This window comes from Rana temporaria, chromosome 1 (genome assembly GCF_905171775.1).
Source record: "Rana temporaria chromosome 1, aRanTem1.1, whole genome shotgun sequence".
Lineage (NCBI taxonomy): Eukaryota > Metazoa > Chordata > Amphibia > Anura > Ranidae > Rana > Rana temporaria.
In genome coordinates this window covers 194,340,918-194,368,175 of record NC_053489.1, presented here as the reverse complement: position 1 = coordinate 194,368,175, position 27,258 = coordinate 194,340,918, and the positions used below count along the sequence as shown (strand labels likewise).

At 43.7% G+C, this 27,258-nt stretch overlaps 1 protein-coding gene across 1 annotated transcript in view; it reads right to left on the bottom strand.

Moving 5' to 3' along the window:
* The window catches only part of PIWIL1 (piwi like RNA-mediated gene silencing 1), a 465,014-nt gene that overhangs the window by 122,061 nt on the left and 315,695 nt on the right, over positions 1-27,258 (bottom strand). The window contains exons 14-15 of the mRNA XM_040347413.1: positions 22,974-23,046; positions 6,008-6,208 (exon numbers count right to left, since the gene is read on the bottom strand). Of these exons, the coding sequence (XP_040203347.1) occupies positions 6,008-6,208; positions 22,974-23,046 (274 nt within the window). The remainder of the gene's footprint in view (positions 1-6,007; positions 6,209-22,973; positions 23,047-27,258) is intronic.

Genomic DNA, 27,258 nt, shown 5'->3' with positions numbered 1-27,258 from the left:
TGAGATGCCAGTCTCAGGCAGTGCAAGGAGCAACTTTAAAGTGAATCTTGTTGTACTAAATGTATTCAACCAGGAAATACCTGATAATAAGACATGATATACTTGCCTCCTCTGCTGCCTGAATCACTCAACACTGCTTTTGAGAGTGTTGATCTACTAGGTCCCCTGCATCCCTCATTGGCTCCTTCTGCTGAGCACCATGTCTATATATAATACTGTAGTGAGGGATGGTCAAGAGGTGGAACCAGTGAGAGCTGCAAGGAACCAGGGAGATCAACACCCTAGACAATGATTTCCATCCCTACAGACTTCAGAGAATGCTTTCAAATGAATGAGGTAGTGTTGGGCAGCAGAAGAGGTAAACTTGAAGAAACAGAGAAAAAAATGTCTGCACATCCAGAGGTTCCGATTGCCCTTTTGTTTATCACGATAATAACACCAAGGACACCAACATAGAGTCACATAGATGGCTCACACACATTCATCCTGTGCTCAATAAAAGGGCACTCGGTACCTCTGGATGTGCAGCCGTCTTTTTCTTTGTTTCTTTTTTGTTTCAAGTTTACCATGGAGGCGGGCTGAAACTGGCACTCTGAGAGAGGTTCCACTTAAGCAGGCCATACACAGCCGAATTTCGAACAAATTCTCGTATTTTTTTGTGATCCGATGATGCCGACCAAGCCTTCATGTTGCTACAGAAAATAATTTTCGTGGCCGGGAATATTCTTGTCTCTCCGGGAATTTTCTTTTCTTGCACATAATCAATAATTTTCTTCACACAAATAGTTTTATTTTGGCAGTATTTAATCACTGCTGGGTTTTTAATAAAAAAAATTAAGACAGTACATTGAAAAAAAAAAGTATTACATTTTTCTCCTTCACTGATGTGCACTGATGAGGCAAGCATGGGTGGGCACTGATAGGCTGCACTGATGAGCATTGATGAGGTGGCACTTATGAGGAGGCACTATTATGCCACACTGATGGACACTGATAGGTGGCACTGATAGGCGACACTGGTGGGCAATGATAGGCAGCACTGATGGGAATTGATGGGCAGCACTGATGAGCAGGCACTGATATGCACTAAAAGGCAGCACTGACTTGCACCAGTAATGGGCATTGATTTGTGTCATTGAAGGGCACTGATTTGTGTCACTGATGGGCACTGATTGATGTCACTCATTTGCACTGATTGGTGGCACTGCTGCAGCTTTACTGTAATCAGGGCACTGATGATTAGTGCCCTGATTACCTTCCCTGTTCTCCCCAGTGAGTTGATGCTGCTGATCGGCTCTCCTCGCCACACATTCTGTTAGTGTGAGGCGAGGAGGTCTGATTTACGGCACCTCCGCATTTACATGTGACACGGCCGATCACCTGGTTAAAGAACCGCGTCAGCGGCTATTTACAGACATCGGGGTTGCGCTTTGTCCTAGACGGCGCGGGGGGGGGGGGGGGGGGGTGAGACCTACACAAGGCTGCATTTGGGGGGAGACGCAGACAGCTGAATTTGGGAGACACAGACAGCTGAATTTGGGAGACACAGACAGCTGCATTTGGGAGACACAGACAGCTGCATTTGGGAGACACAGACAGCTGCATTTGGGAGACACAAAGCTGAATTTGGGGGGAGACATGGCTGCATTTAAAAAAAGTATCGGTAATCGGTATCGGCGAGTACATGAAAAAAAGTATCGGTACTTGTTCCTAAAAAAGTGGTATCGGGACAACCCTAATAACTGGGTACTAACATTTATAGGTAAAGTTGATCCGGGGAATATTCGATTGCCTCATGGGGGATCAGGAAGGATTTTTTGCCCTGCTGTAGCAAATTGGATCATGCTTTGCTGTTTTTTTTTTTTTTTTTGCCTTCCTCTGGACCAACTGTGGGTATAGAATTGGGTTAATGTGATAACGATGTGAATGTACGATATTATTATTATTTTATTTCTTATGAACTTGTGTCTTTTTTCAACCTGACTAACTATGTTACTATGTAACATATAGTGGCTGATGGTCTGGGATCTGCCGGCATCTACTTTCCCTTCCCCTACTACCAAATTTTATAGGGGGTGGGACGTGTTTGCCATTAGCTGGCCTATGGCTTGGGGCAACCATCGCTTTCTCCCACACAAGCACCTTTTTGGTGAGTATGCATACTTGGATACATCTGATGTCTGTATATCCTAAATGCAAGCTACTTGGTAGCATCTCAGTTTATTATATTACGTATTCTAATTAAAGTTTATTATCTTTCCTAAAAATTCAGAAGCTCCTAAAGAAGCGATATATTCAAAATCCCGAAACATGTTGAGCGGTCTTTTAATGTTCTAAGGACTTTTATTCAGGATCTATTACTCCACCCAGCGTGAGATCTGTACTGCGTTACAGCCAGCTTTGAGGCTACTAAATATTCCCCTTGGAAAGACCTACTTTTGGTTCCTTTTTTTCCCTGTATATTATGTTTCATTATTTGTAGATGCATCTGAGTAATTATTTATGCAATATTAAAATATATTTTTTTTATCTGTATGTGCCTACAAAGTCCATATTTTTTGAAAAAAACACTTCTATGGTTTTTATTTTTTTTCTGTAACCCATATATTTCAGGATGTGGCACATGTATATTAGAGGGTGTGTGATTACCACCCTAGGGCAACTGTAATCACGAAAAACAGTTGTATGCACTGTCTGAAATTTCCTCCCACTGGGAAATGAAATGAGAAAGTCTGCCACCTACCCTGATTCGGGTGTCTCTTGGTATCTTTGGTGCTTTGTCCTGGAAAGGACAAGGGCAAATTAAATGTTTGCTTACCTATACCGTACCCCCACCTCCTGTTGGGTTATTTCTTAGATTTTTGTTGATTTTGTCCCGAGGGGCCTCGAAAACATTTCCTGTACATTTCCCATCTGGGTTTGGAAGGAAATTTCTTCCCTTTCTTTGAGGACCTGGACAAAACCTTATATAGACCTGGCCCAAACAATGGCCTTTCAAAGGTCACACTGCACAGTATGGCCTCTGTAGTAAGATCGCCTTCCCAGGCTTAAACCCGTGTGGCCCTCCTGGCCGAGTTAAAGTGGATGTAAACCCACTCTCATCCTTTCTAATATGCCATAGTGCTGAACTATAAGGATATACATGCCTCCTGCATGCATCCTTACCTGTCAAATGTCTCCCATCTGTCTGTTATAAGAACTGAAAAACTGCAGATTCTGTGGGTTGGTCTGTTGTCCGGAGCTCGGTGGGTGGAGACGTGATGTCACTAGACTCCCTGCCCACCTCTACACTCTCCTTGTCAACATGCATTTTCTCCTGTGTATTCCTTACACTAAATTTTGCTATGATCACTAACATCCAGTCAAAATCCATAAAAGTAACCACATGACTTCAGAATAGGAGTGGGGGTGGTAAATATAAAATAATGCCTGTCTCAGGCGAGTGCATGAAATATGTAAATAACCTGTCATTCACAGCAAGGGGGAAGAACAGACAAAAAAGTTTTCTCCTGTTTGTCGGTTTAGCTCACTGAAAAAAGAAAATAGGATTACTTAGAGCTGGATAAAGACAGAGACACTTGGACACTTGTTTTAGAAATTTGTTAATACACAGATAACAAAATGGCTTGGTGTGGGATTTAGACAACCTTTCCCTACAATAACAACACTTTTACTGGCACTAGTGCTAGCGGATGTAGGTGTTTTCTCAAGAAATGGCTTTGTCTCAGACTCCTGTATGTAAACACGGAAGTGACTTCACTTCCTGGTTTACTCGGCTGCCAATGGTGCCAGTTTAACCACTTCAATACAGGGATTTTATACCCACCTCAATACCGGGCCTATTCTGGCACTTTTCTCTTACATGTACAAATCATCATTCTTTTGCTAGAAAATTATTCAGAACCAACAAACATTATATATGTTTTTTTAGCAGACACCCTAGGGCAGAGCTCAACATTTCAAGTCCTGAGCTACTAGCCAGGCCTCAAGAGTTACTCGTCACCAGTTGCCCCACCTAATTCATACACTGCCCTGTGCCTAATTGCACCCGTAAACACGCCCTCGTAGATTATCTCAGGGAATGACAATGTTTTATGCAGAATCAAGTTACAAAATTAAATATTACCAACAACAACTTTAACAAAATGGGACAGGGCACTGGGGGCAGACCAGAGGGACAGGGCACTAGGGACAGACCAGAGGGACAGGGCACTGGGGGCAGACCAGAGGGACAGAGCACTAGAACTGGGTCTCTTCCCCATTCTCTTGCTGTCTCCTCTGCAACTCCCATCCATCCTCTCTCTCCCCCATTCATCTCATCATCAGGAGCCTGTGTGTGCACGGCTCCACTCTTGCATGTCCCCACTTCCCCCTTTTATTCAGGCTGGCAGTGAGGAGAGGAGCTGCAGCACAGCGGGAGGGAGTACAATCCAGTGCTGAGATCCACACAACTGCACAGCCATTGACACCATAGCACAGCGCACACTGACAGCGCACAACACACATTGAGACCAGTCTGTTTCACAGTGCTCAGGCTAAACTGTTGGACACTTACATAGAGCACAAGGAGAAGAAAACTGCACAAACTAGAAGGCTGCCGCAATCCTCCACCTCACTCATTACTTTCTGCTCTCCAGCTACATTGGTAGGGGCCCGAGGGAGGGGGGCAGGCTCAGAGAGGTCATACTGTTAGGTCCCATGGCTTAATGAGAATTGTAAGGAGAGCACCTGTGTACTGCTCTGCCTGTGCGCGGCTCACCAGACTACTTTTCCCGAGCATGCACCTTTCCTCTTCGGCCGCCAATCTCATCGGGACTCTAAGTGTAGGCGCAGATTGGAGGGAGATTGGTCATGCAGCCCTGTCATCACTCGCCCTCAGCTTAAATTCACTCGCCAAATGCTAGTAGGCGAGTGGAAATTTTGAGGGCTGCCCTAGGGAATAAAATCACTGTCATTGCAACTTTTTATCTTGCACGGTATTTGCGAAATAATTTTTCAAATGCATTTTTTTGGGGGAAAAAATTATTTCATGAATTAAAGCGGGGGTTCACCCTAAAAAACATTCTAACATTACAATGAGCTGACCTGTGACACGGACATTATGTTGATAATTTTTTTTTTTTTTTTTTGTACATACCGTTTTATCTGTATTTTCCCCCCGGATTCCCCGCGGGAGTGGGCGTTCCTATTCACAGGGCAAGTGATTGACGTTCTTCCAACCGGCGCATACAGCGTGTCACGAGTTGCTGAAAGAAGCCGAATGTCGGTGCGCAGGCGCCGTATAGAGCCAACCCGACGTTCGGTTTCTTTCAGCAACTCGTGACGCGCTGTATGCGCCGGTCGGAAGAACGTCAATCACTTACCCTGTGAATAGGAAAGCCCACTCCCACGGGGAATCCGGGGGGAAAATACAGATAAAACGGTATGTACGGAAAAAAAAAAGACCAGCATAATGTCAGTGTCACAGGTCAGCTCATTGTAATGTTAGAATTTTTTTTTAGGGTGAACCCCCGCTTTAATGATGTTTTCCAGAAGATTGCAGGGAGGAAGGGCCGCCTAGGTGACTCAAGCGGAAGCTCTTCAGTAATCGCGATGCATCGCTGAATCGAATCAAAGAACAGATAATCGTAATCAAATTGAATCGTGAGACCAGTGAAGATGCACACCTCTACTCCAAATGACTATGAACACTGTAAAACTTAAAGGAGGAAATTATGTCAAAAGAAAGAGTAGATTGCCTGGTTTTTAGTGCACACTGCAGTATTTGAAAGTGCGGAATTAGGTGTGTCTAGAAAAGAAAAAAACTGGTGAAAAACATTTTTTTTTTCAACAAAAGGGGTTTATTAAAGGAAGTTAGCAAAAAAACTGAAACCTCACAGAGGTTTCTGAGATACCTGAAGGTAGCGGAACATAACCTATGATCTAAAAATCAATTCATGTATCCAATATGATTAAGATAAAACAATTAGATAGATTGCAGAGCTTCCACTATAATACCAATACTCACAGGTATTTCCAGGCTCCACAGTTCTCCACCCATTTTGCAGTTCATCTGCAAAGCAATTTTTGTAGCAACTGAAAAAACTGTTTTGGGTTTGCTTAAGGTCCTTGCTAAAACACACTGACTGGGAACTGGGCGATCGATGCAAAGAAACTTCTTAACAGCATCATATCGGTCTTTGCGATTACTGGACAAAAGGCAAACAACCTGAAAATATATGTGTAAAACAGATAAATATAAATGTCTTATTAAAAGAAAAAGTGGAGAAATTATTAAATGTGTTTGTAATCAACAACTATTACTATAGCATATTAGCAAGCCACCAGTGAGGGGTAAATAAACTTTATAGTAGTACTGCAGGCACATACAAAATAATCAGTGCAGTTATGTGAATTGAAATAAAATTGCTGTGACTCCTTCTATAAAACTCTAGTACAACAGCACTCAGACTGAGGGAGAAGGTAACATATATCAAGCTCTGCTGCTTGCAGAACTGACAGAAGAGAGCAAAGAGTTTGCCTCATTGGTGTGATGCTACCCTTCATTATGTAGTTCTTGATCAAGCTGTGCAGCAGAGGTTGACAATGTGGTTGTGCTGTCTAACAGAGGTGACTGAAAAACAAGACTGAATTTAAAGAATTATACATTCCTATGAAGTTAAAAAGAAATAAGGGTCCTCAAAAACTTGAACATTCTTGGGTGGTAAAGTATGGTAACCCATAAAACAATACATTTTATTTGTAAAACCCATCCATTTCAGCGAAGCCTGTTCACATAACTGCAAGGTAGAACAAATGCAGTTTAAAAAGTGTTTTTCTGTCTCTTACTTGTTTATTAAAATAGAACTATAGGAAAAACAAGTTTTTCATTTTGGAAAAAACAAGGGAGGATTATAATATGTCAGATTTTTTCCCCCACTACCTTTGTCCCATTGCAGAGATTTCCCCTCACTTCCTGCACCATATCCAAACACGAAGTAAGAAAATCCCTGAAAATTAATAGAATTCCTTAGAAGAGCTTGACTAAGAGGCGGACACTATTTTCAGTTCTGGCATGCATCCTAGCCCTTGCTCCAGGGTTTCTCCTATCTCATCATAATCCAGCAAGCGGAGTGGGCCATGCCAGTGGTGGCGACAGCTCCGGCGCAATCCCCTGACTTTCCATAAACACCAGACATTGAGAAAATAGATGTGCCCCTTTTATATTTCTAACATGTGAATGTTACTGTTACTGTGTCTTTATTAAATTTGTTTACAGTCTACACTCAGAGGTGGATGTACTCTTTTCTCCATGCATGTTTGGAGATTGCTTCTTCTTCCCTACACAAGGCTGGCCCTGAATGCTGGACTACAACCACCTCCTTTGGGACATGTATATACTATATAGAGCCATACGTTTAAGTATTTTACAAATATAGACTTTTGACATTAGGAATAAATTACCTCAGCTTTGCGTTATACAATATATGTTTATTTTCAATAGAACTAAAGTCCAGATTGGAAGATTTCCCCTCTATTACTTTTCTGGAGCAAAAATATTAGACTTTCTTTTACTTTAACTTTCAACGATAATGGTGAACAGGACAAGAAGAGAGGGTAAATCTCCCTAAGAGCCAGTTCACACTGGGGCGACTTGGGATCCGACTTGAAGTCGCCTCAAGTCGTCCCAAGTCACGCTGTCGAGAAAAACAATGCAAGACTCGAGTCGCTCCGACTTCAAAAGAAGTTCCTGTACTACTTCAATCAGACTTGTAGGCGATTTGTACCCATTGATTTCAATGGAAGTTGCCTCCCAGTCTGATCACTGTCTTAACAGAAGAGACTTTCCAGGAAGATAACATACATTTCTCAGGCAAACCTCTCCCTCCCCCTCCCTCCCCTAGAGCTGATTGTTGTTTGATTGGCCACTGGAAAGTCTCCTGTCCTGGAGACAACTTCAAGTCGTGTTGTAAATCTCCCCAGATCGGCCTGTGGTTCATGCTCAAGTCGTGTCGGAGTCGCCTCTGAAAGTCGCGCTGGAAGTCGTGTCGCCCTAGTGTGAACCGACTCTAACAAGGACAGACAGCAATAAAAACTCAGGTGTTTTCAGCCCTCTCTACTCTACCCAAAACAAACAAAAATATGTTGCCTTTAGTTATACTTTAACTACGTTAAAGACCAGGCTTTACTTAGAACCCCCAAACATTATACATTATTTAGCAGACCCTAGGGAATAAAATGGAGGCAATTGCAATTTTTTAAGTCACACAGTATTTGCACAGCAGTTTTTCAAATGCAGTTTTTTTGTTGTTACATAAAATACACTTTAACCCCTAGCCACAGCGAGAGCCATTGGGCTGGTACGGAGGACACCGCCAGCACCTCTCGATCACTCGGTACACAAGCAGAACGGCAGTCTGCCATTCTGTCAGTAGGAAAAACATGGATCCATGTCTTCCCCTAGTAAAAGCACCTCCCACACAGTTACAAACACTGGCAATGCGCACAGTTAACCCTATGATCGCCCCGATATTTGGCCATTTTTGATAAATCGGCATCGGCCGATTATCAAAATTAGGCTGATATTTTACACTGACTGCCGTTCCTCCTTCCTTCTCCACACTCAGCGGCTCTGGCAGCATCACGCGCCATGCTGAGTATAAAACTGACAAGTAACAGAGGAGAGAGAGAGAGGAGCTGTCAGCTTGATGTCGGGGGTGGGCGGGACTCGGCCAGGGTGGGCGGGACCCAGCAGCTATATTACACCAGCCGATGGTATTTGGGCGGGCCGCTACGTGTATGTGACCCCACCCCCTTTTTAAAGCAACCCAATCATTGGCTGGTGTAATTTAGCTGCTGGGTCCCGCCCACCCCCAACATCAAGCTGACAGCTCCTCTCTGTAAGTTTCACACATTTACACTCGGCTTAGTGTGAAACCTGCCAGTGCCAACTATTGCCAGTCAGTGTCACCCGCCAGTGCCAATCATTGCCATCTGTCTAGTCCAAACCAGTGCCACCTGCTAGTGCCAACTGTCAGTGCCACCTGTCAGTGCCAATAGTGTCATCTGCCAGTTCCAAACCAGTGCCAGCTGCTAATCAGTGCCACCTGCCAATTCCAAACTAGTGCCATCCGTCAGTTCCAAACCAGTGCCACCTGCCAGTTCCAAACCAGTGCCACCTACCAATGCCAATCAGTGCCACCTGTCAGTTCCAAACCAGTGCCATCTGTCAGTTCCAAACAGTGCCACCTGCCAGTGCCATCTTTCAGTTCCAAACCAGTGGCACCTGCCCGTTCCAAACCAGTGCCAACAACCAGTGCCAACTATACTGAGGAAATCAAGTGTGTGGTAGTGACAGGAGTAAGCAGGAAGGAGTGGAGTTTTTTTTTTTTAATCGGCCTAAAATATCGACCACAAAAATCGGTATCATACCGGTTATCGGCTGCCCCAATTTCTAAATTTCGGCATCAGCCAGAGAAAAACCCATATCTGTCTACCTCTAGTTGTGTATTTAATATGCTTATGTGATACATATTGTTGTTTTTTCTAAGCTGCTTCCTCTTTTTGATATGCAAACAATAATAAAAATGTAATTATTAAAAAAAAATTTATTGCGTACACTCATGCAATAGCGCTAAAATTCGGTACCTAAAAATCTCCATAGACAAGGCTTACATAAGGACTTGCATGTGTTTTCACTTTTGAGTGCGAGCTACCGGAGACAGGGGTGTTTATATTTTTTTGTTTTTACACTTTTTTACATTTTTTTTTTATCATTTTTATTCCTATTACAAGGATAGGAATATGAATCAATCGCGGCAGGTCCTTTTAATGGAGTGATGGGGGGTCAATAAGATCCTGCATCTCTCCTCCAGGCTGAAAAGCATGAGATAGGGGGGAAAAAAAAAATCAGATTTCATACTTACCAGCCGCAAGTGCAGCTTTATTTACATCCGCGGCCCGGACGTGACGTCATAACGTCTCGCACAGGTCATAGAGATGACTGGAAATCTTTATGGTCGTCATCCGGCAGCGGCCAATTCTTTCTACGGGTCCCCGAGAGCCTGGAGAAGCACCGTATGGTAGCAGGAGTGGGAGTCCCCTCCCGTCGCCTATAAGAACAATCTGCCGCTATGATTGTTCTTATGGTGCAGAGAATCGCCGGCAGAAAAGAATGATATCAGAATGATTCCTGTAGCTGCAGGCATCATTCAGATATCACCACTGAAAGCCAAGGACATCATATGAAGGCCTGCGGTATGGAAGTGGTTAACAGTGAACCAAAATAACAAACAAATCCAGGAAAATTTAAAAAAAAGTTATAAATTGATTTGCATTTTAATGAGTGAGATAAGTATTTGACCCCTTTGCACAACATGACTTAGTACTTGGTGGCAAAACCCTTGTTGGCAATCAGAGGCCAGATGTTTCATGTTGTTGGCCACTAGGTTTGCACACATCTCAGAAGGTTTTTTTCCCCACTTCTCATTGCAGATCCTCTCCACCGCATTAAGGTTGAGGCTGACGTTGCGTAACTCGAACCTTCAGCTCTCTTCACAAATTGTCCTTGGGATTAAGGTCTGGAGACTGGCTAGGCCACTCCAGGACCTTTATGTGCTTCTTCTTGAAACACTTTGTTGTCTAGGCTGTGTTTTGGGTCACTATCATACTAAAATACCCATCCACAACCCATTTTCAAAGCCCTGGCTGAGGGAAGGAGGTTCTCACCCAAGATTTGATGGTACATGGCCCTGTCAATCACCCCTGTGATTCGGTGAAGCTGCCCCGTGTCCCCTTAGCAGAAAAACACACCCAAAACATAATGTTTAAACATTAGCATAAAACTATAACATTAGCATAAAGCTATTAAACATAAGCATAAACGAGATGCGATGAAAGCAAATTTGGTGTTTTTAGAGCCGTTCCCCATTTTTAATGGCACCCGTCAGGGATACCCTCTCTCACACCTGCTTTTCGTGCTCTCTTTGGAGCCATTCCTGAGCAGGTTAGACTGAAAACAGATATCTCTGGCATTCAGGTGGGCGATCTCTTCCATAAAGTTTCCACTTTTGTGGACAAACTTCTCTTCTCCTTGACCAATTCACTCTGCTGAATCTTCTGGAATAATTTGATCATTATGGAGCATTAAAATATATATGAAAATTAACTATTTCAAATCAGAGGCGATAGGCGTCGCCCTGGCCTCCCCTTTATGTCATACCCTTCAGCTTAACTTGAAATGGACGTCTTCAGCTTTAAAGCACCCACACCCCCCCAAATCTAGCAGATGCATTTAAGATGAACATTCCACCCTTGCTCAGGGAAGTGCCTTCCCTTTAGACAAATGGAATCGAGCATTGCATTCCCAGTTTGGCCTCTGTAACATCAAAATTAGCATCTTGCAAAAATTCCTGTACCTCTTTCAGACCTTACCTATCTCCATCACTTTGGCCTTCTTTTGCCAAATCAACTCTCTTTACCAAGTTCATATGGGCAAATAAATGGCCTAGGATCATTAGATGCCTTCTGTTGCTACCTAAAATCCATGGAGGGGTAGCCGCCCCCAGACACACTCAAATTTTACCAGGCGGCCTATCTTGGTATGGTACGTTTTTCAGAAGTGAAAGACCCTAGTTTCACTATTGTGGAAAAAGTGTAGCGCTAACAGTGAATCAATTGTGATAAAACAATCTAAATTGTATCGTGCAACACCACATGTGAACTAATGGTATCGATGATAATTAAAGTCCATAAATCCTTGACTGGATAAATGAATTGAATCAAACTATGCTGAAAGACGTTCAATAACTGGATAAACACAATCCAACGGTGAGAAGTCCCCCACCACTTATGACAAGGGGCTTACCGGATGGATTGGACCCAGAAAGGCATATACCTACTAGGCCAATCAAGCTTTGTTAAAGATGATACACTGAAGAGGGTACACCATACACGTCTTGCAATTCGGTATTATTGAAAAAGAGACGTCAGGCAGACAATTCAGGAATGGTTCCCAGCATGCAGCGATATTCAACAGATCACAAGGAGGGCATATCGATTATTCAACCAATGAGTATGTAAAAGAAAAAGTGGGGCGCACATAGCATAATTCAGTAAAAATCAATATTTATTTTAAAAAGAGAGTAACTCACTTTGCAATGATAAACCAAGCTCATAAAATTAGGGTCGCAGGAACAACAGCAGTCCATCCCGACATGTTTCGTTACAATAAGAACTTCATCTGGGGTGCTGTCATCTTGCTACACTTACCCTTAAATACATCAGAAGACCCTCATGTTCACATCATGGCTCCAATAGGAAGCTGGTAGTAATTACACACCACTTCCTGGTTAGTGAAAAAATGGAGACTGTGTGGGTCAAGCCTCACTTTCAATACCGGAAGTGTGTCAGTGAGGGAAAAATAAATAATAAACAAACCAAAAAATTAATCAAATTTGTCAAAAGCTAGAGCAGCAAATCAATAGGGCTTAAGTCGCTGCTGGCTTCAGCCAGTAAAAAACAATATGCCATTATATTAAGCTATCATGATAAAGTCCCCTGTGTCCTACGCTGCTGACACGCTTCACAACACAAGATCCAGAAACCAAGCCTCATTCCCATATCAGGGAAACAGCTAGGAGTTCCAAAATCCTCATTGGTGGATTGCAGTCACATGATCCCACCACCAAACACATGGTCTAGAAACCAAGCCTCATTCTCATATCAGGGGAACAGCTGAGCGCTCCAGGTCCTCATTGGTGGATTGTGGTCACATGATCGCACCAAGCCTCAATATGAGGCATATCAGTGCACTTCCAAAGGGATCTAGGAAACATTAACCCTGTGCGACGGTATAAACACTAATATACAATGGGGAGACATAAAGAAAAAGGATTAGTTCTCAATGAAGATATCCAAAGATTAAGGAAGCTTTAAAAAATGGGAAAGATGTGCCTGTCCAGTCTCAAAAGACATATATTGGCATATCACTAGGAGGAGGAGAACCAGGGTAAAACACCTTCAGCGACTCCGGATACTTCAGCTAGCCTAGCCAGTAGTAGTCCGTGGTCTACAGTGTCAAAAGCCGCGCTTAGGTCCAGCAGTATCAGGAGACAAGATTATCCTTCATCTGCGGCCTCTAGAGCGTCATTCCATATTTAAGGCAGCGCCGTTTCTGTTCTGTGACCCGGACAGAAGCCTGATTGAAACGGGTCGAGTAATTTATGGGTGTCTAAATGCAGTTGCAGCTGTTGTACAACTACTTTCTCCATTACCTTGGAGAAGACATTTAGAGCTGTTATGGGTCTCCGGTTGTTTGGGTCTTTGGGGTCGAGGGTATTTTTTTTTAGAATTGGTTTTATTGTACCTTGTTTCAGCAAGGTGGGCACCATGCCCTCCTTGAATGATTGGTTTATGAGCTGCGTGATAGCTGGTGCCAGTATATCGGCACTTTCTTTCAGCAATTTCGTTTATTTTTATTTTTGAGTTATGTTCTTTGTCTTTACGGGTGAAGCATCAACATTTGGGATAAAAGCCACAGATCTGGAACCCGCAAGCCCTCTGTGTTTTTGGAAACGTGTTGGTAATTCTGGGCTTTTCCTTGCAGCTGACTTCCATTTCTGTTCCAATACTTGTGTTTGTTGCATATATCCCCATGTTCAGAATTTAGTGCACATTGATAATATATAACAGGAATACTTTTTTTTGTACTATCAAACTGTTTGTGGCCCGGTTTAAAGTCCCAATCTGAGGAATTCATGTTCTGACTCTAGATTTTTCATTCAATGACAAGTTTGCCAGTACTGTATGTTGAAAAAAAAGTCTGACATCATGATGTTCCCACCTCTAAATTTCACTGTTGGTAAAATGTTTTCTGGGTGATGTGCAATGTCATTTGACCATCAAACATGGTGTGTATTATGGCATCCAAAGAGTAAAATTTTGGTCTCATTAGACCAGACTATATTCTCCCAGTATTTCACAGGCTTTGTCTAAATGCTGTGTAGCAAACTTAAAACAAGCTTCAACATGCTTTTTCTTCAGCAATGGAGTCTTGATTGGTGAGCATGCCAATGGCATATAGGCCATGGCAGTTGAGTGCATTACTTGTTGTTTTCTTTGAAACAATTGTACTTGCTAATTCCAGGTCTTTCTGAAGCTCTCCACAAGTGGTCCTTGGCACTTGAACAACTCTTCTGATAATTGTTCTTTGCACTTCTGGATTATGGCCCCAACAGTGCTCACTGTAACATTCAGAAGTTTAGAAATCCTTCTGTAACCAAAACAATTATTATGTTATGCAACAATAAGGTTGCAAAGGTCTTGGAGAGAGAGAGCTCTTTGCTTTTACCCATTATGAAATGTTTTTTTTGTGTGACACCTTGGTAATGAGACTGAGCCAGCTGATATCAATTTCCACCAGCAAGGGGCAGGATTGATTTTTAATTACTGATCGATTTCAGCTGGTGTCTTGGCCTTTTTGCACCTCCCGTTCTTCAATGTTTTTAATACATTTTCCAGTGTCAAACGATTTTATTACGCAACTTAATTTCTGAACTTATTTGTTTTGGTTTCTTTGTATGTATGGATGGCATGGGTTTTTACTGACATGTGGTGAAAATGTCATGTCAATAGCACTTTTAGAAATATATTTACCTAGAAAAATGGTGACGTGTTCAATTCATATTTTACCTGCTGTATACGTATTGCAGTCTTGAAGTTGTTAATAAAGATGATCGAGCTTGCCAAAAAAGCACATTTTTTTTTTTTTTGCGGATTCAAAAAAACATTTAAAAATGTGTGGAATGGGAAGTCTCTAAAATCCTAGCTTTCAGCCATGAGCTACTATTATGCAGACCTACAAGTATGCAATTTTCCCCTACCAAAAATCAGTGAAGGCATGCAAACCTCCCCTCACCCGAGTGAATAGATAAAGAGTGCTGTAGAGTCCATAGCTTAGTATGAAACTGATTTCTGTTAGAGCCCAAATCCTGATTGGCAAAAGGTATGCTTCCTGGAAATAAAAGTAGTAGGATCTTAAACCGTTGGCTTAACCGTCTTTTTAAGCGGTAGCAAAGTACTCTTACCCAGTCAACTTCTGAATGTAATCATCCAAGGCAGGACCAAACAAATTCAACACTTGAGAAACTAAACCTTTAACATGCTTCTTGCAGGGCAATTCTGCTGAGCAACACTTTACTCATAAGATCCCAATCCTGCACATATGTATGGACAAGACGCCTATCCAAGAAAGTTGCTCTACGAAGTCTTTCACGGCATCCACATAGAAGCTAAGTGTACATGGCAAATCCTCCAGGATTATGATCCTTTTCATATCACTAGTCCATCTTCCTCGTCATGCAACAAGCCAAGACCATAAGAATTTGGCCCATGTCTACATCCACAATAGCTGGCTGTAAGACCATTGAGGCTCTAGGCATGAGTCTACAGCCACAACAGCCAGTAGGCCCACAAACAAATTAGTCTTTGTTTCTGAAAAGGACATATTTAAATAGCAGCACCTTTTCCACTGGACAAGTTGACAGCAATAAAACTGCTGGATCCACCAAAGGCATACTTCATAGGATACTTACTCTGCATGGGGTATTGCTGAGAAATGAACATCTTGTTGGGGTGAGCCCACTATGCGTACAAAACATCCATCAAATAAGGATATGTGGGAAAGGGCCCAGAATGTTGTGATGCCTACCGTGACCAAAATCCTGTAACCTTTGGGGCAGGGGACTCTGGAAATGGTAACTTTAAATTGGTCCTGACAACTTCAGCAGGAAAACTCACAAAGGCCTTTTGGGTCTGAGTTAAACATTGACCCAGGGGTTCTATGGGGATTAGAATCCTTGCATATAAATCCTTCTACATCCCCTTCTACCAAAGTCATCTTCTACCTCGTTCTTCATTGGTTTACTCTCCATTAACAGGGAAGGGGAGAAGAGCGGGAATGCTTCCGAATGAAATCAAGGCAGTTAAAGCCAGCAAATATTCCAAAAAGTCCCTGCTGTACAAAGTGATAGCAGATGAGAATGTCTCCCTTGTCACAAAGACATGACCCAGAAGTAGCGTTAGATAGGTGGAGAGAACCAGATCTACATTGAACACACTGACCTCCATGAGATATTTCCCCAGGTGGTTGCACTCAGGTTACTCCCTAACTGTAGGTACTTGAGACCCCTGATCCAATTATATTATCTCCTCTGTCAATTAGGCATGACCTGCTGACATATATATTAAGAACTTTGCTAAAAACATTGATCCAAGTCAACCAAGAGGGCACTGTGTGACAGTAAACTTGTGTGCTGGTTATCCTGGGATATAGGATATTTGAACGCTTTTAATCCCCCTGAAGGAAAACAACGACGTGCTGAAAAAAATGAAGTTCAATGCTTCCAAGCATGCGTCGACTGGCAACATTACAGGCCATCCCTACGTCTCCAGTGCAAGCTCCTGGTACTGTAGAAAACAGACCTAGAAAAAGCCATTCTCCTAATCCCAAATGAAACTGTTTAGGAGCTAGCTATCTTTTCGAGCAGCGACTGCACAGACATGACCATCACCTAAGACACTATCAAAAATCTGAAGCTTTAACTAATGAGGAGGGATATGTCTGGCAGAGGATTTCCTGTTTTTCTTTTTGCCAGTGTCCAATCACCTGATATGGCAGCATAACCCTATTGTAAAAGAGGTAAAGATACTCTGTGGTCCTGGGATGTACAGTTAAAAAAAAGAAAAATTAAAAAAGTTGAACTTTTCTTATCAGAGCTGAAGAGAAGACATCCATCCTCCTAGGACACTAGCAAAAAACTGAGACGTGTTGCGTACAGAAGGGGTCATCTGAGGCTAACTTTGCCAGTGCCAAAATGCTCCTCTGTAAGCGACAGTATAAGCCAACAGTTTCTGAATCCCTGTGTCTCTCAATGGAAAAGAAAGAAAATAGCTTAGTCTTTTACACAGACGTCCTTCATCCATGGACACAAGCATGGTGGTTGAGAGAGAAGTTACCTTAAGTGACAATTCTTTTGTTTGGGGCAGTATAAGCTGAAAGATTTATTGTATCCTCAATGGAGAAATAAACAAACTGTTTGCATTTTAAGGTTCGTAATAAGTGCTATTCTGGGTCCTGGAGCCTGGAACTTTGAATGGAGTAAAGCCTCCATTCCTAGTTCCACACTTTACCTGGTAGCCCATCCTCATTATTATGCCGCGTACACACCATCACTTTATGTGATGAAAAAAACGACACTTTCTGTGAAGTAAAAAATGACGTTTTTGAAACTTCAATTTTCAAAGACGAAGTTGCCTACACACCATCGTTTTCTCACAATGATCTTGCAAAGTGAGGTTATGTTCCACCACGTTTTACCATTGAAGCTTGCTTCATAAGTAGCTTCTGGGCATGCGTGGATGAAAAAACGTCTTAGAAAACGACGTTTTTTGCTACACATGGTCAATTTCTGTGAAGTAAAAAGTGCACTTTTGAAAAACGACACATAAAATTGAAGCATGCTTCAATTTTTTTTGGTCGTTTTTTACAAGACATAAAACGACGTTTTCCCCCACACACAGTCAATTAAAGTGACGTTTTTAAAAACGTCATTTTTTTTCATCACATAAAGTGATGGTGTGTACGCGGCATGAGTCTCCAAACTTTTCAAACAAAGGGCCACTTTATTGTTCTTCAGACTTTAGGAGGGCCGTATCGTGGCCAGCAGGGGCAGGAAATGTCACACGCATCCAGCATCAGTGAGAAAAAATATGGCCTCAGGTTTGGTGGTCAATAGGAGAAGTATTCCCCCTATTAGTAAGTGGGACAGTATCCCATCATTGGAATCAGTGGAATATATAGTGCCTCAGTGGGAGGGAGGAATAGTGCCTATCAGTGGGAGGAATTTTGCCCCAAGGGCTGGATAAAGGCTAGCAAAGGGACACATCTGGCCATTGAGCCGCAGTTTGGAGACCCCTGGTCTAAGCTGTGCAGACCTTGTGTGATGCGGGAACCAGCGCAATTCATGTGCTGGTTCCCGCATCACATTTCACTAGCAGGCAGTTCACACTGCTCTCTGGGAACCGCAGCAGGTGTCAATGTTAAGTTAATGACCCCCAAATTGGTTTGCAGATCACAATGCTAACTGCGAAATCAGAAAGGAATCGGATTGCATGGGTGTGAATACCCATGCGATCTGATTCCAGTGCAGACCAAAAAAAGTGTCCTGCACCATTTTGGTGTGAACGCAATGCAATTTCATCCAGTTTATATGGCTAAATTTGCATCGCACAGACATTGCATGTGATGTGCACAGCAATGCGGTGAGAATTACATGCAATGTCTGGCATCGTACTAGTGTGAACTCAGCCTCAAGCAGTATGTAAACTACAACTGAAAAACTGAACTTTAGGAGCGATTGAGCATTTGTTTATTGCATCCCCTGAACTCTCCTCTATGTTATCTTATGTGTACATGTACACTTAGGCCTCTTTCACACAGGGCGAATCAGTGATGATCCGCCCCATGAACCTCCGCTTGCTCAGTGGGGATTGCTCCGCTGATACCCCCTGAGCCGGCGGATCCTGCACACTGTGCAGGGACCGCCTTGTATTTTCTCTGCCCCCCTCTATGGGGGGATCGGATGAACACAGACGTCTGTCCGTGTTCACTCGATCTGCAGACGGATGGAAAAATAGCGTTTTCCTCCATCTGCAGAATCAGAGGATTGGGCAACCGGGTGAGATCGGGTGTCAGCGGATATTTATCCGCTGACACCCGCAATTTGATAGGGATCAATGTATGTCCCTTTTTCATCCGTACATGGATGGATGAAAAAGCAGACATACGGTACGCCTGTGTGAAAGAGCCCTTAGTCGTTGATGGTAGGTTAGAGCAGTGGTCATGAACCCTATCCTCAGGGCCCACAAACAGGCCAGATTTTATGCATTACCTTGGGGAGATGCAGACTAGTATATTGCAATCACTGAGCAGATGATTTCACCTGTGATGTATTTCAGTTAGTGGGCCTTGAGGACAGGGTTGATGACCACTGGTTTAGAAGAAGTTGAGGTTATGGGCATTTTTGTAAAGCCGAAAAATCTGATTCAGGGCTGCAGTTTAATGGAATTTCAAATGCCAAATGCTTGTGACCGCGGTAAACAGTGTTTAAGTGTGTTTTTAAAAAGGAAACATTTGATATTTTTTTAACACAAAAAAAAAAAAAAAATAGGATATGGGGACATGGAAAAAGAGGGCCCTGGCCTGCGGCGTGGCTCTTTTCCTTTTCTGAACTGGGGGAGGAGCGTGCTCTTATCCACCGTGGCATTCTTTATGTCATCCAGGGAGGAACCAAATAGCCTCTTGCCCCGGAAGGGCAAATTTGGCAGAGCCTTCTTGGAAGCCCGATCTGCAGACCAGACCTTAAGCCAAATCAGACCCCGCAGATACTGAGGCTCTAGAGATCAAGGGAGCTGCATCGCAGACATACTTGAGGCCATGGACTAACTGGTCAGCCAGTTCCACACATCCTGTGCTCCTCCAACTCCTGGTGCAATAGTCTTGCCCATTCAGTAAGTGTCTGTGACACCAGTGCTGTAGCTAGAATAGGCCGTAATGCTGAACCCAGCATAGAGAAAATGGACCGACCTAACGCTTCAGACCTCCTGTCAGCAGGGTCCTTAAAAGCAGGAGTTCCCTCAACCGGAATTGTGGTTTCCTTGTTCAACCTGGATCCCGGGGGGGGGATGGCCATTTTTTCAAAAGGCCCTCTTCAAACTGCCATGCGCTTAGGGACCGCAAAGGTCCTCTGCTGTCGTTTCCATTCCTTATCTATGAACTTATCAAAAAAGGGCACATAAGGAAACACCTTAGCAGTGCAGGCCTGCTTGTGGGACCGAAAAGGAACTGACCCCTGAGCAAATGTGCCGGCAGTATCCTCTAATTTAAGAGTGTCCCGAACTGCGGTGATAAGATCTCCAACAAGTGCCTTGTCTTGCGCTGACCTGGAGTATTCCTCACTGTCCGAAAAGTTCTGGTCCGCATCCTCTGATACCTCAGAACCAGGACCCTGGGCCGCAGCCGGGCCCAAGTCAGAGCTATCCCCAGGAGATGGTGGGGGGAAGGGCTGTTTTTTACCCCCCTTGCGCCCACACACCGCTTCCACCCTGGCAACAAATGATTCCAGGACTGCCGACCAAGTGTCCACAGGGACCGCAGGGGCACCAGTTGTCACCACTGGAATGTCGGGGGAAGAAGCGCCAGCTGCTGACCCGCTCACCTGAGAGCCCTCAGGAACTAATGTCAAGGTACAAGTGCACAAGAAAACCCACCCCCTTGCTGTGCTGACCAAAAGGGGTATCCCAGGGGAATCACCACCCTGACAAGAAGCTGCACAGCGCCGCGTTCCGCTCTCCGGTACTACACAATTAGTGACTGAGTGTCTGAGGTAAAAAAACTGCGCTGTTTGCGCCGTTTATAAAGCCCTCTCAACACTAGAGGCCAAAACTTGTGTAAAAATCAGATTAAAGATGGCCGCCTAAGGAAAAGGAGCGCTGAACTACTAGAAAATGGCCGCCCGCATTAGGTACCTGGGTCACCGTGCGGCTACAAGCAAATGGCCGCATCTTAATAGCAGTGGCGCGGCCACAAGAAAATGACGCCAAATTCAAAAAAATACAGCGCCGAAGACCGATGTGGACGAGAAGGCCGGAAAAAAAACACAGTGGCCCTGGAGCGGAGGACGTACCCCCCATAGCAAACCACCCATACAGAGAGTGGACACCCGCAGCCCTCGGTCAGGATAGAGAAAACCACCCCACAGGCCCCCAGGTCAGTCACAACAGGTCCAGGTATGGGAAGGAGGGGAGAAATGGGAGGAGAAGAGGGAGGAACCGAGACCCCCAAATCAACCCCCCTCCCCCCCTAGGAAGCCCAGCTGTTTCATCCTGCCGAGACAGGGGGAAAGTACTTACCTGTCTTTGCGAGGACTGCTGGTGTGTTCCTGACAGACCCACTTCCGAGCGGTATGGAGTAGCTGTCGCCACGGCCCAATGTGACACAGACAGTAAGCAGCCTGGTCATATGTGAGCCCCAGAGCAAAAAAGATCACCAGCCACCCCTGGAGCAATGGGGTACGTCGTGGCCGACCCAGTGCGTAGCTAAGGCCTGCTGACACTCGATGGCCGGACTAGGGCGACTACAAGGATCTATATTATCCAGCCTGTCACCCAGCCGGCAGTTGATAGAAGATCTCGGGATCAAAAAAAATAAAAAATAAAACAAATTGAAATCTTTAAAAACCTACAGTCAGGAGTATAAGGAAGCCCATGGACGGAAGAGAAACACTAATTTCACCACATGCTATTGCCTGTATCAATGGATGAGTCCAGTAGCAACAAACTGGTCCTCTCACGCAATTTTCTACATCTACGAAATCTCAGACATTTAGGAGGGTCTCCTGAGGTTATCTTACAAACCCTATCTTTTTTACGGGAATTCTTAGACAGGGTTAATTTGGTGTGTTATGAAACCTTGCATGATAGTCAGACCTCATTATTAGTCAAAGCTGTGCACAGAACGTTATATGCGAGTTCAATGATACTCTTGACTCTCTGCTCTATAAGAGAAAGTGCCTAGGTGAACAGGCTGAGTTTTGACAGAATACTAAAAGGAAAAGCTACTGCCAGTTTGTGCAGGGGTACAAAATAATAGTCATCCTGTTATTCAGAAACTGACATGAGATTAATTAGTGGTGCAAAGTTTTGGTTTGTTAATGCTATGTAGTTTCTAAACAAAAATATACAGAATATATTACTGTGTCAAAGTGCAGGACAAACCTGCTTAAATTGTCTTTGGTGTCCCTGTCTCTGGCAATATCAGTTGAACCTGTAACCCTATATAATTAAAAAAAACTTAAATAGTTTATTACAATGCTAAATTCAAAAAAAATTGTACAAGACATTCATTTAACCACTTAAGACCCGGACCAATATGCAGGTAAAGGACCAGGCCCCTTTTTGCGATTCGGCACTGCGTCGCTTTAACTGACAATTGCGCGGTCGTGCGACGTGGCTCCCAAATACAATTGGTGTCCTTTATTTCCCACAAATAGAGATTTCTCTTGGTGGTATTTTATCACCTCTGTGGTTTTTATTTTTTGCGCTATTAACAAAAATAGAGCGACAATTAAAAAAAAAAAATGCAATATTTTAAACTTGTTGCTATAATAAATATCCCCCCAAAAATATATAAAAAAAAACGTTTTTTCCCTTAGTTTAGGCCGATACGTATTCTTCTACATATTTTTGGTAAAAAAAAAAAAGAAAAACGAGCGTTTACTGATTGGTTTGTGCAAAATGTATAACGTTTACAAAATAGGGGATAGTTTTGTGGCATTTTTATTATTTTTTTAATACTAGTGGCGGCGATCAGCGATTTTTTTCATGACTGCAACATTATTGCGGACACATCGGACACATTTTTGGGACCATTGTCATTTTCACAGCGAAAAATTACACTGGCATTGAAGTGGTTAACCAGGAAGGGGCACTGTAGGGGTTAAGTGTGTTCTAAGAGAGTGTTCTTACAGTGGGGGGAGCGTGGATGTGTGTGTGTGTGACGTCACTGATCGTCGTTCTCTAACACAGGGAACAGACGATCACTGACAGCCACATTAGGAAGAACGGGGAAGGTTTGTTTACTCTACTCACCTCTCCCCGTTCTTCCTCTCTGTGACCCGATCGTGGGACACCAGCAGCAATCGGGTCTCCCACGGGCACGGTCATGGAGGACAGGACCGGGTCGTGATTGTGCCGCCGGCGGCGTGCTCGTGACCCACAGCTGGGCATCTTAAAGGGGACGTACCTGTACGTCCATGTACCCAGCCGTGCCATTCTGCCGACGTAAATAGTCGTGCGGCAGTCCTTAAGCGGTTAAAAAAAGTAACAAAGCTGTAAAAAAAAAGAGAAGAATTTTACACAGTCTTATTTTCACCTACCATCTGTGTATTAGTCTGGACATTCTGCTGGAGAGCTCTTACGTATGCATCTGTACTGTCATCTACTTCAACCCTTAATGAGACAAAAAATAAAAAGGAAGAAAATAAATTATTACAGAAAGTGCATAGTATATAGATGTGGTGTTTAACATATTTGCGATAAACTGTGCAATCAAACTAAATCAAAAATACATCAATCTATCCATAGAGCTGCATATAGCTTCCAATTAAGTTCATCTGAAAAACTGGAATGCAGACCTGATCAAAAAGGACCTAAAGCAGGAATCACTCTTATGCCGCGTACACATGACCATTTTTCGGGTTCTAAAAAAATTAAGTTTTTTTTTTTTTTAATGTCATTAAAAACGATCGTGTGTGGGCTTCAGAGCGATTTTCAAGATCTAAAAATTGGCCATTAAAAATTTCGAACATGCTCTATTTTTTCACAACGTTTTTAAGGTTGTAAAAAATGGTTGTGTGTGGGCTTTAACGACGTTAAAAACACGTGCATGCTCAGAAGCAAGTTATGAGACGGGAGCGCTCGTTCTAGTAAAACTAACTTTCGTAATGGAGTAAGCACATTCATCACGCTGTAACAGACAGAAAAGCGTGAATCGTCTTTTACTAAGAAGAGTAAGGGGACCCCAAAGGCCCAAAAGACCAAACAGCAGAACAAAGGGGCAAAGGAACTATATCGGTACTACATCAGAAAAAAGTAAAATGGAGAAGTGGTAAAGATAAAAGATATATATCAGTTTATTTAACATAGTATCTAAAAAAACAAGGGACACACATAATCATAAAATACATCAAAAACAGCAATGTAAGGCGATGGACATGTTGTACGACCAACCATACAGGTCACCGAGATGGAATAGACCCTGAGCACAGGGTAGTGGTGAAAAGAAGGGGGTCATACAAGGGAGGATCTCTACTAGTTTCGCAACAAAGTTGCTTCGTCAGGAGAATTTCTGTACAGTCAACAACCACTCGCTAGGGAGCCAGAAGCCAACCGCGGAGAACACTCTCCCACTGCGACCAGGGGGGGCAACTGCGGAGGTGGACTTGTTTTGACTGTGTATTAAAATATTAGGATAGAAGGGCCCTAGGACCCATGTGGAGATAATTATCAGAAGCCGCACAATAAACTGTGTGTTAAGGATTCAGATATGCCATCGACAATAAATTCACTTGTAGATATACAGCTTTTTGTTGGATAAGACAAAAGCGCGTCCTAGGGCAGGGCATACACCCGGCCCTATCTTTTGTCTTATCCAACAAAAAGCTATATATCTGCAAGTGAATTTATTGTCGATGGCATATCTAAACCCTTAACACACAGTTTACTGTGCGGCTTCTGATAATCACCTGCCGTTCGTCTCCACATGGGTCCTAGGGCCCTTCTATCCTAATATTTTAATACACAGTCAAAACAAGTCCACCTCCGCAGTTGCCCCCCCTTTTTGCAGTGGGAGAGTGTTCTCCGCGGTTGGCTTCTGGCTCCCTAGCGAGTGGTTGTTCTCTGTACAGAAATTCTCCTGACGAAGCAACTTTGTGGAAAAACTAGTAGAGATCCTGCCTTGTATAACCCCCTTCTTTTCACCGCTACCCTGTGCTCAGGGTATATTCCATCTCGGTGACTTGCATGGTTGGTCGTACAACATCGCCTTACATTGCTGTTTTTGATGTATTTTATAATTATGTGTGTACCTTATTTTTTTGATACCATGTTAAATAAACTGATATATATCTTTTATCTTTACCACTTCTCCATTTTACTTTTTTCTTATCCAATACCTATATAATCCCTTTGCCCCTTTGTTCTGCTGTTTGGTCTTGTGGGGTCTCCTTAGCCCTTACTCTATTCTAAATTGATCTCCAGGATGATGGTACTCTAACTTATTTTCTATTGTTTACACTGAGGCCCCGTACACACGACCGGATCTGTCCACTGGGATTTATCCGCGGATCAGTTCCAGCAGACAAATCCGGTCGTGTGTACGGCCTAGCGGACATTTTTCGGCGAACATTTGTCCAGCCGACCGTTTTCAAGCGGATAAAAATTTCTTAGCATGCTAAGAAATCTATCCGCTGGAAACCTGTCCGTCTGACTTATCCGGTCGTCTGTACAAACTCACCGGATAAGTCCGACCGATCCCCATCCCTCGCATGCGTCGAAGTGATTCGACGCATGCGTGGAAGTATTTACCTTCCAGGGTCGCGCACGTCGCTGCGTCATCGTCGCGGCCACGTCACCGCATATGTTTTCTGCGGGGATTTTGATCTGATGGTGTGTACAGCCCATCAGATCAGATCCGGAGCAGAAATGTCCGATGGAAACGGTCCGGCGGACCGTTTTCATCGGATATCCGCTCGTGTGTACAGGGCCTAAGAGGCTTATATTTAAATCATTGTCTTTTACGAACACAAAATCAGCTAAAGCAGCCCAAAGGGTGGCGCCATCCGAATGGAACTTCCCCTTTATAGTGCCGTTGTACGTGTTGTACGTCACTGCGCTTTGCTAGAGCATTTTTTTTTCCACGATCGTGTGTAGGCAAGGCCGCTTTAATGATCGGGTTGAAAAAAAATTAAAACGGTTGTGTGTACGCGGCATTCGTCGTCGTCCCCCCCCCCCCCTGTATGCAGTTTCCATTGAAAGCCTGTCAGTATGCATTAACGTGTGTTGATGTGCATTATAATGCACTTTATATAAAATGTCAACAAGCACGATGATGCATTTAAGTACATCATGGTGTGCATTTATGCTAGGGTTGCACCAATAACTATACTAATATGCTCCCGATGCCTAATCTGATACCTTTGTATGAAGAGGCGGCCCCCGGAAGTCAGTGGGTAGAGGAAGGTAAGCTGGCCGGGGGCAGGGTCGCAGTCGCCGTCACCGTTAGAATCAGTGACCCAGGCCGTCACATTCATTAACTGAAGTGACGCCCTGGTCTTTGTCGGAGATTGAACAGTGCAACGCCCATCTTGGTACACCCTGCAAAGTCACAAGGCAGAGGCAGACTTCTTGTTACACCCTGCCCATAGTAGTTCACTAACTATATGGGCTGGGTGTAACAAGATGGCTGCTGCTGACTTCTGAATGCTGGTTTACTGAGGCCGAGTGCAGGGTGTACCAAGATGGGCGTCGCAGCAGTCATGAAAACTGTTATTTATTGTATCTCATGATCATCATTAATTTATCATGCCAGCAATTGCCAATGCAATCAGTGCTGCATTTCATTTCCACTGCCTGCCCATCAATTTCACCTATCATTGCCCATAAGTGCCAGTATATCAGTGTCCATCAGTCAGTGCTGCATATCAGTGCCAGCCATCAGCGCTGCATATCAGTGCCCATAAGTCAGTGCTGTACTTTGCAAAATTGTCACATGACATTTAAAAAAAGGTATCTTAATCGGCATCGGCGAGTACTGTACTCGGTCTTAAAAGAGTGGTATTGGTGCAACCCAAGTTTATATACATCTTAAAACATGCATTCAGATGTGTTTTCCAAAAACGCATCAAGCAAAACTCAGACCAAATATAGAAACAAAACTTAAAGCGGTAGTTCACCCTCACCCACATGATTTTACCATCGAGACAGGCATTGTAGCGCGAGCTACAGTATGCCTGTCCCGATTTTTTTAACCCCGGACTCACCTCGTAATCGTACATTGTAGATTTCGGCTCCCGCGGGGAATGGGCGTGCCTATGGAGAGGGAGGATGATTGACGGCCAGCCCTGGCACGTCACTCTCCCCGAAGACAGCCGGAGTAGGTCTCGGCTCTTCACGGCGCCTGCGCACAGGCTATGCGCAGGCGCCGTGAAGAGCCAAGCCTATTTCGGCTATTTCCGGAGAAGCGTGACGCGCCAGAGCCGGCCGTCAATCATCCTCCGTCTCCATAGGCACGCCCATTCCCCGGTATCTTCGATGTACGACTACAAGGTGAGTACGGGGGTAAAAAAATCGGGACAGGCATACTGTAGCTCGCGCTACAATGCCTGATTTTATGGTAGTAGAAAAAAAATAAAAAAAAATTCCGTTCATAGGGTGAACCCCCGCTTTAACTTATCTTGACTATAGCTATGAATATTTTTTTTGTTTAAAAGTATGTTCTAAAGAACTAGGACGCCACACAAATTCAATGCTGCAGCTTAAACATTCCCACAGTACTAGGCATTGAGCCTAAGCATGCATATACTGGATGAGTAAGACCCCTTTCACACTGAGGAGTTTTTCAGGCGGTACAGCGCTAAAAATAGCGCTGCTATACCGCCTGAA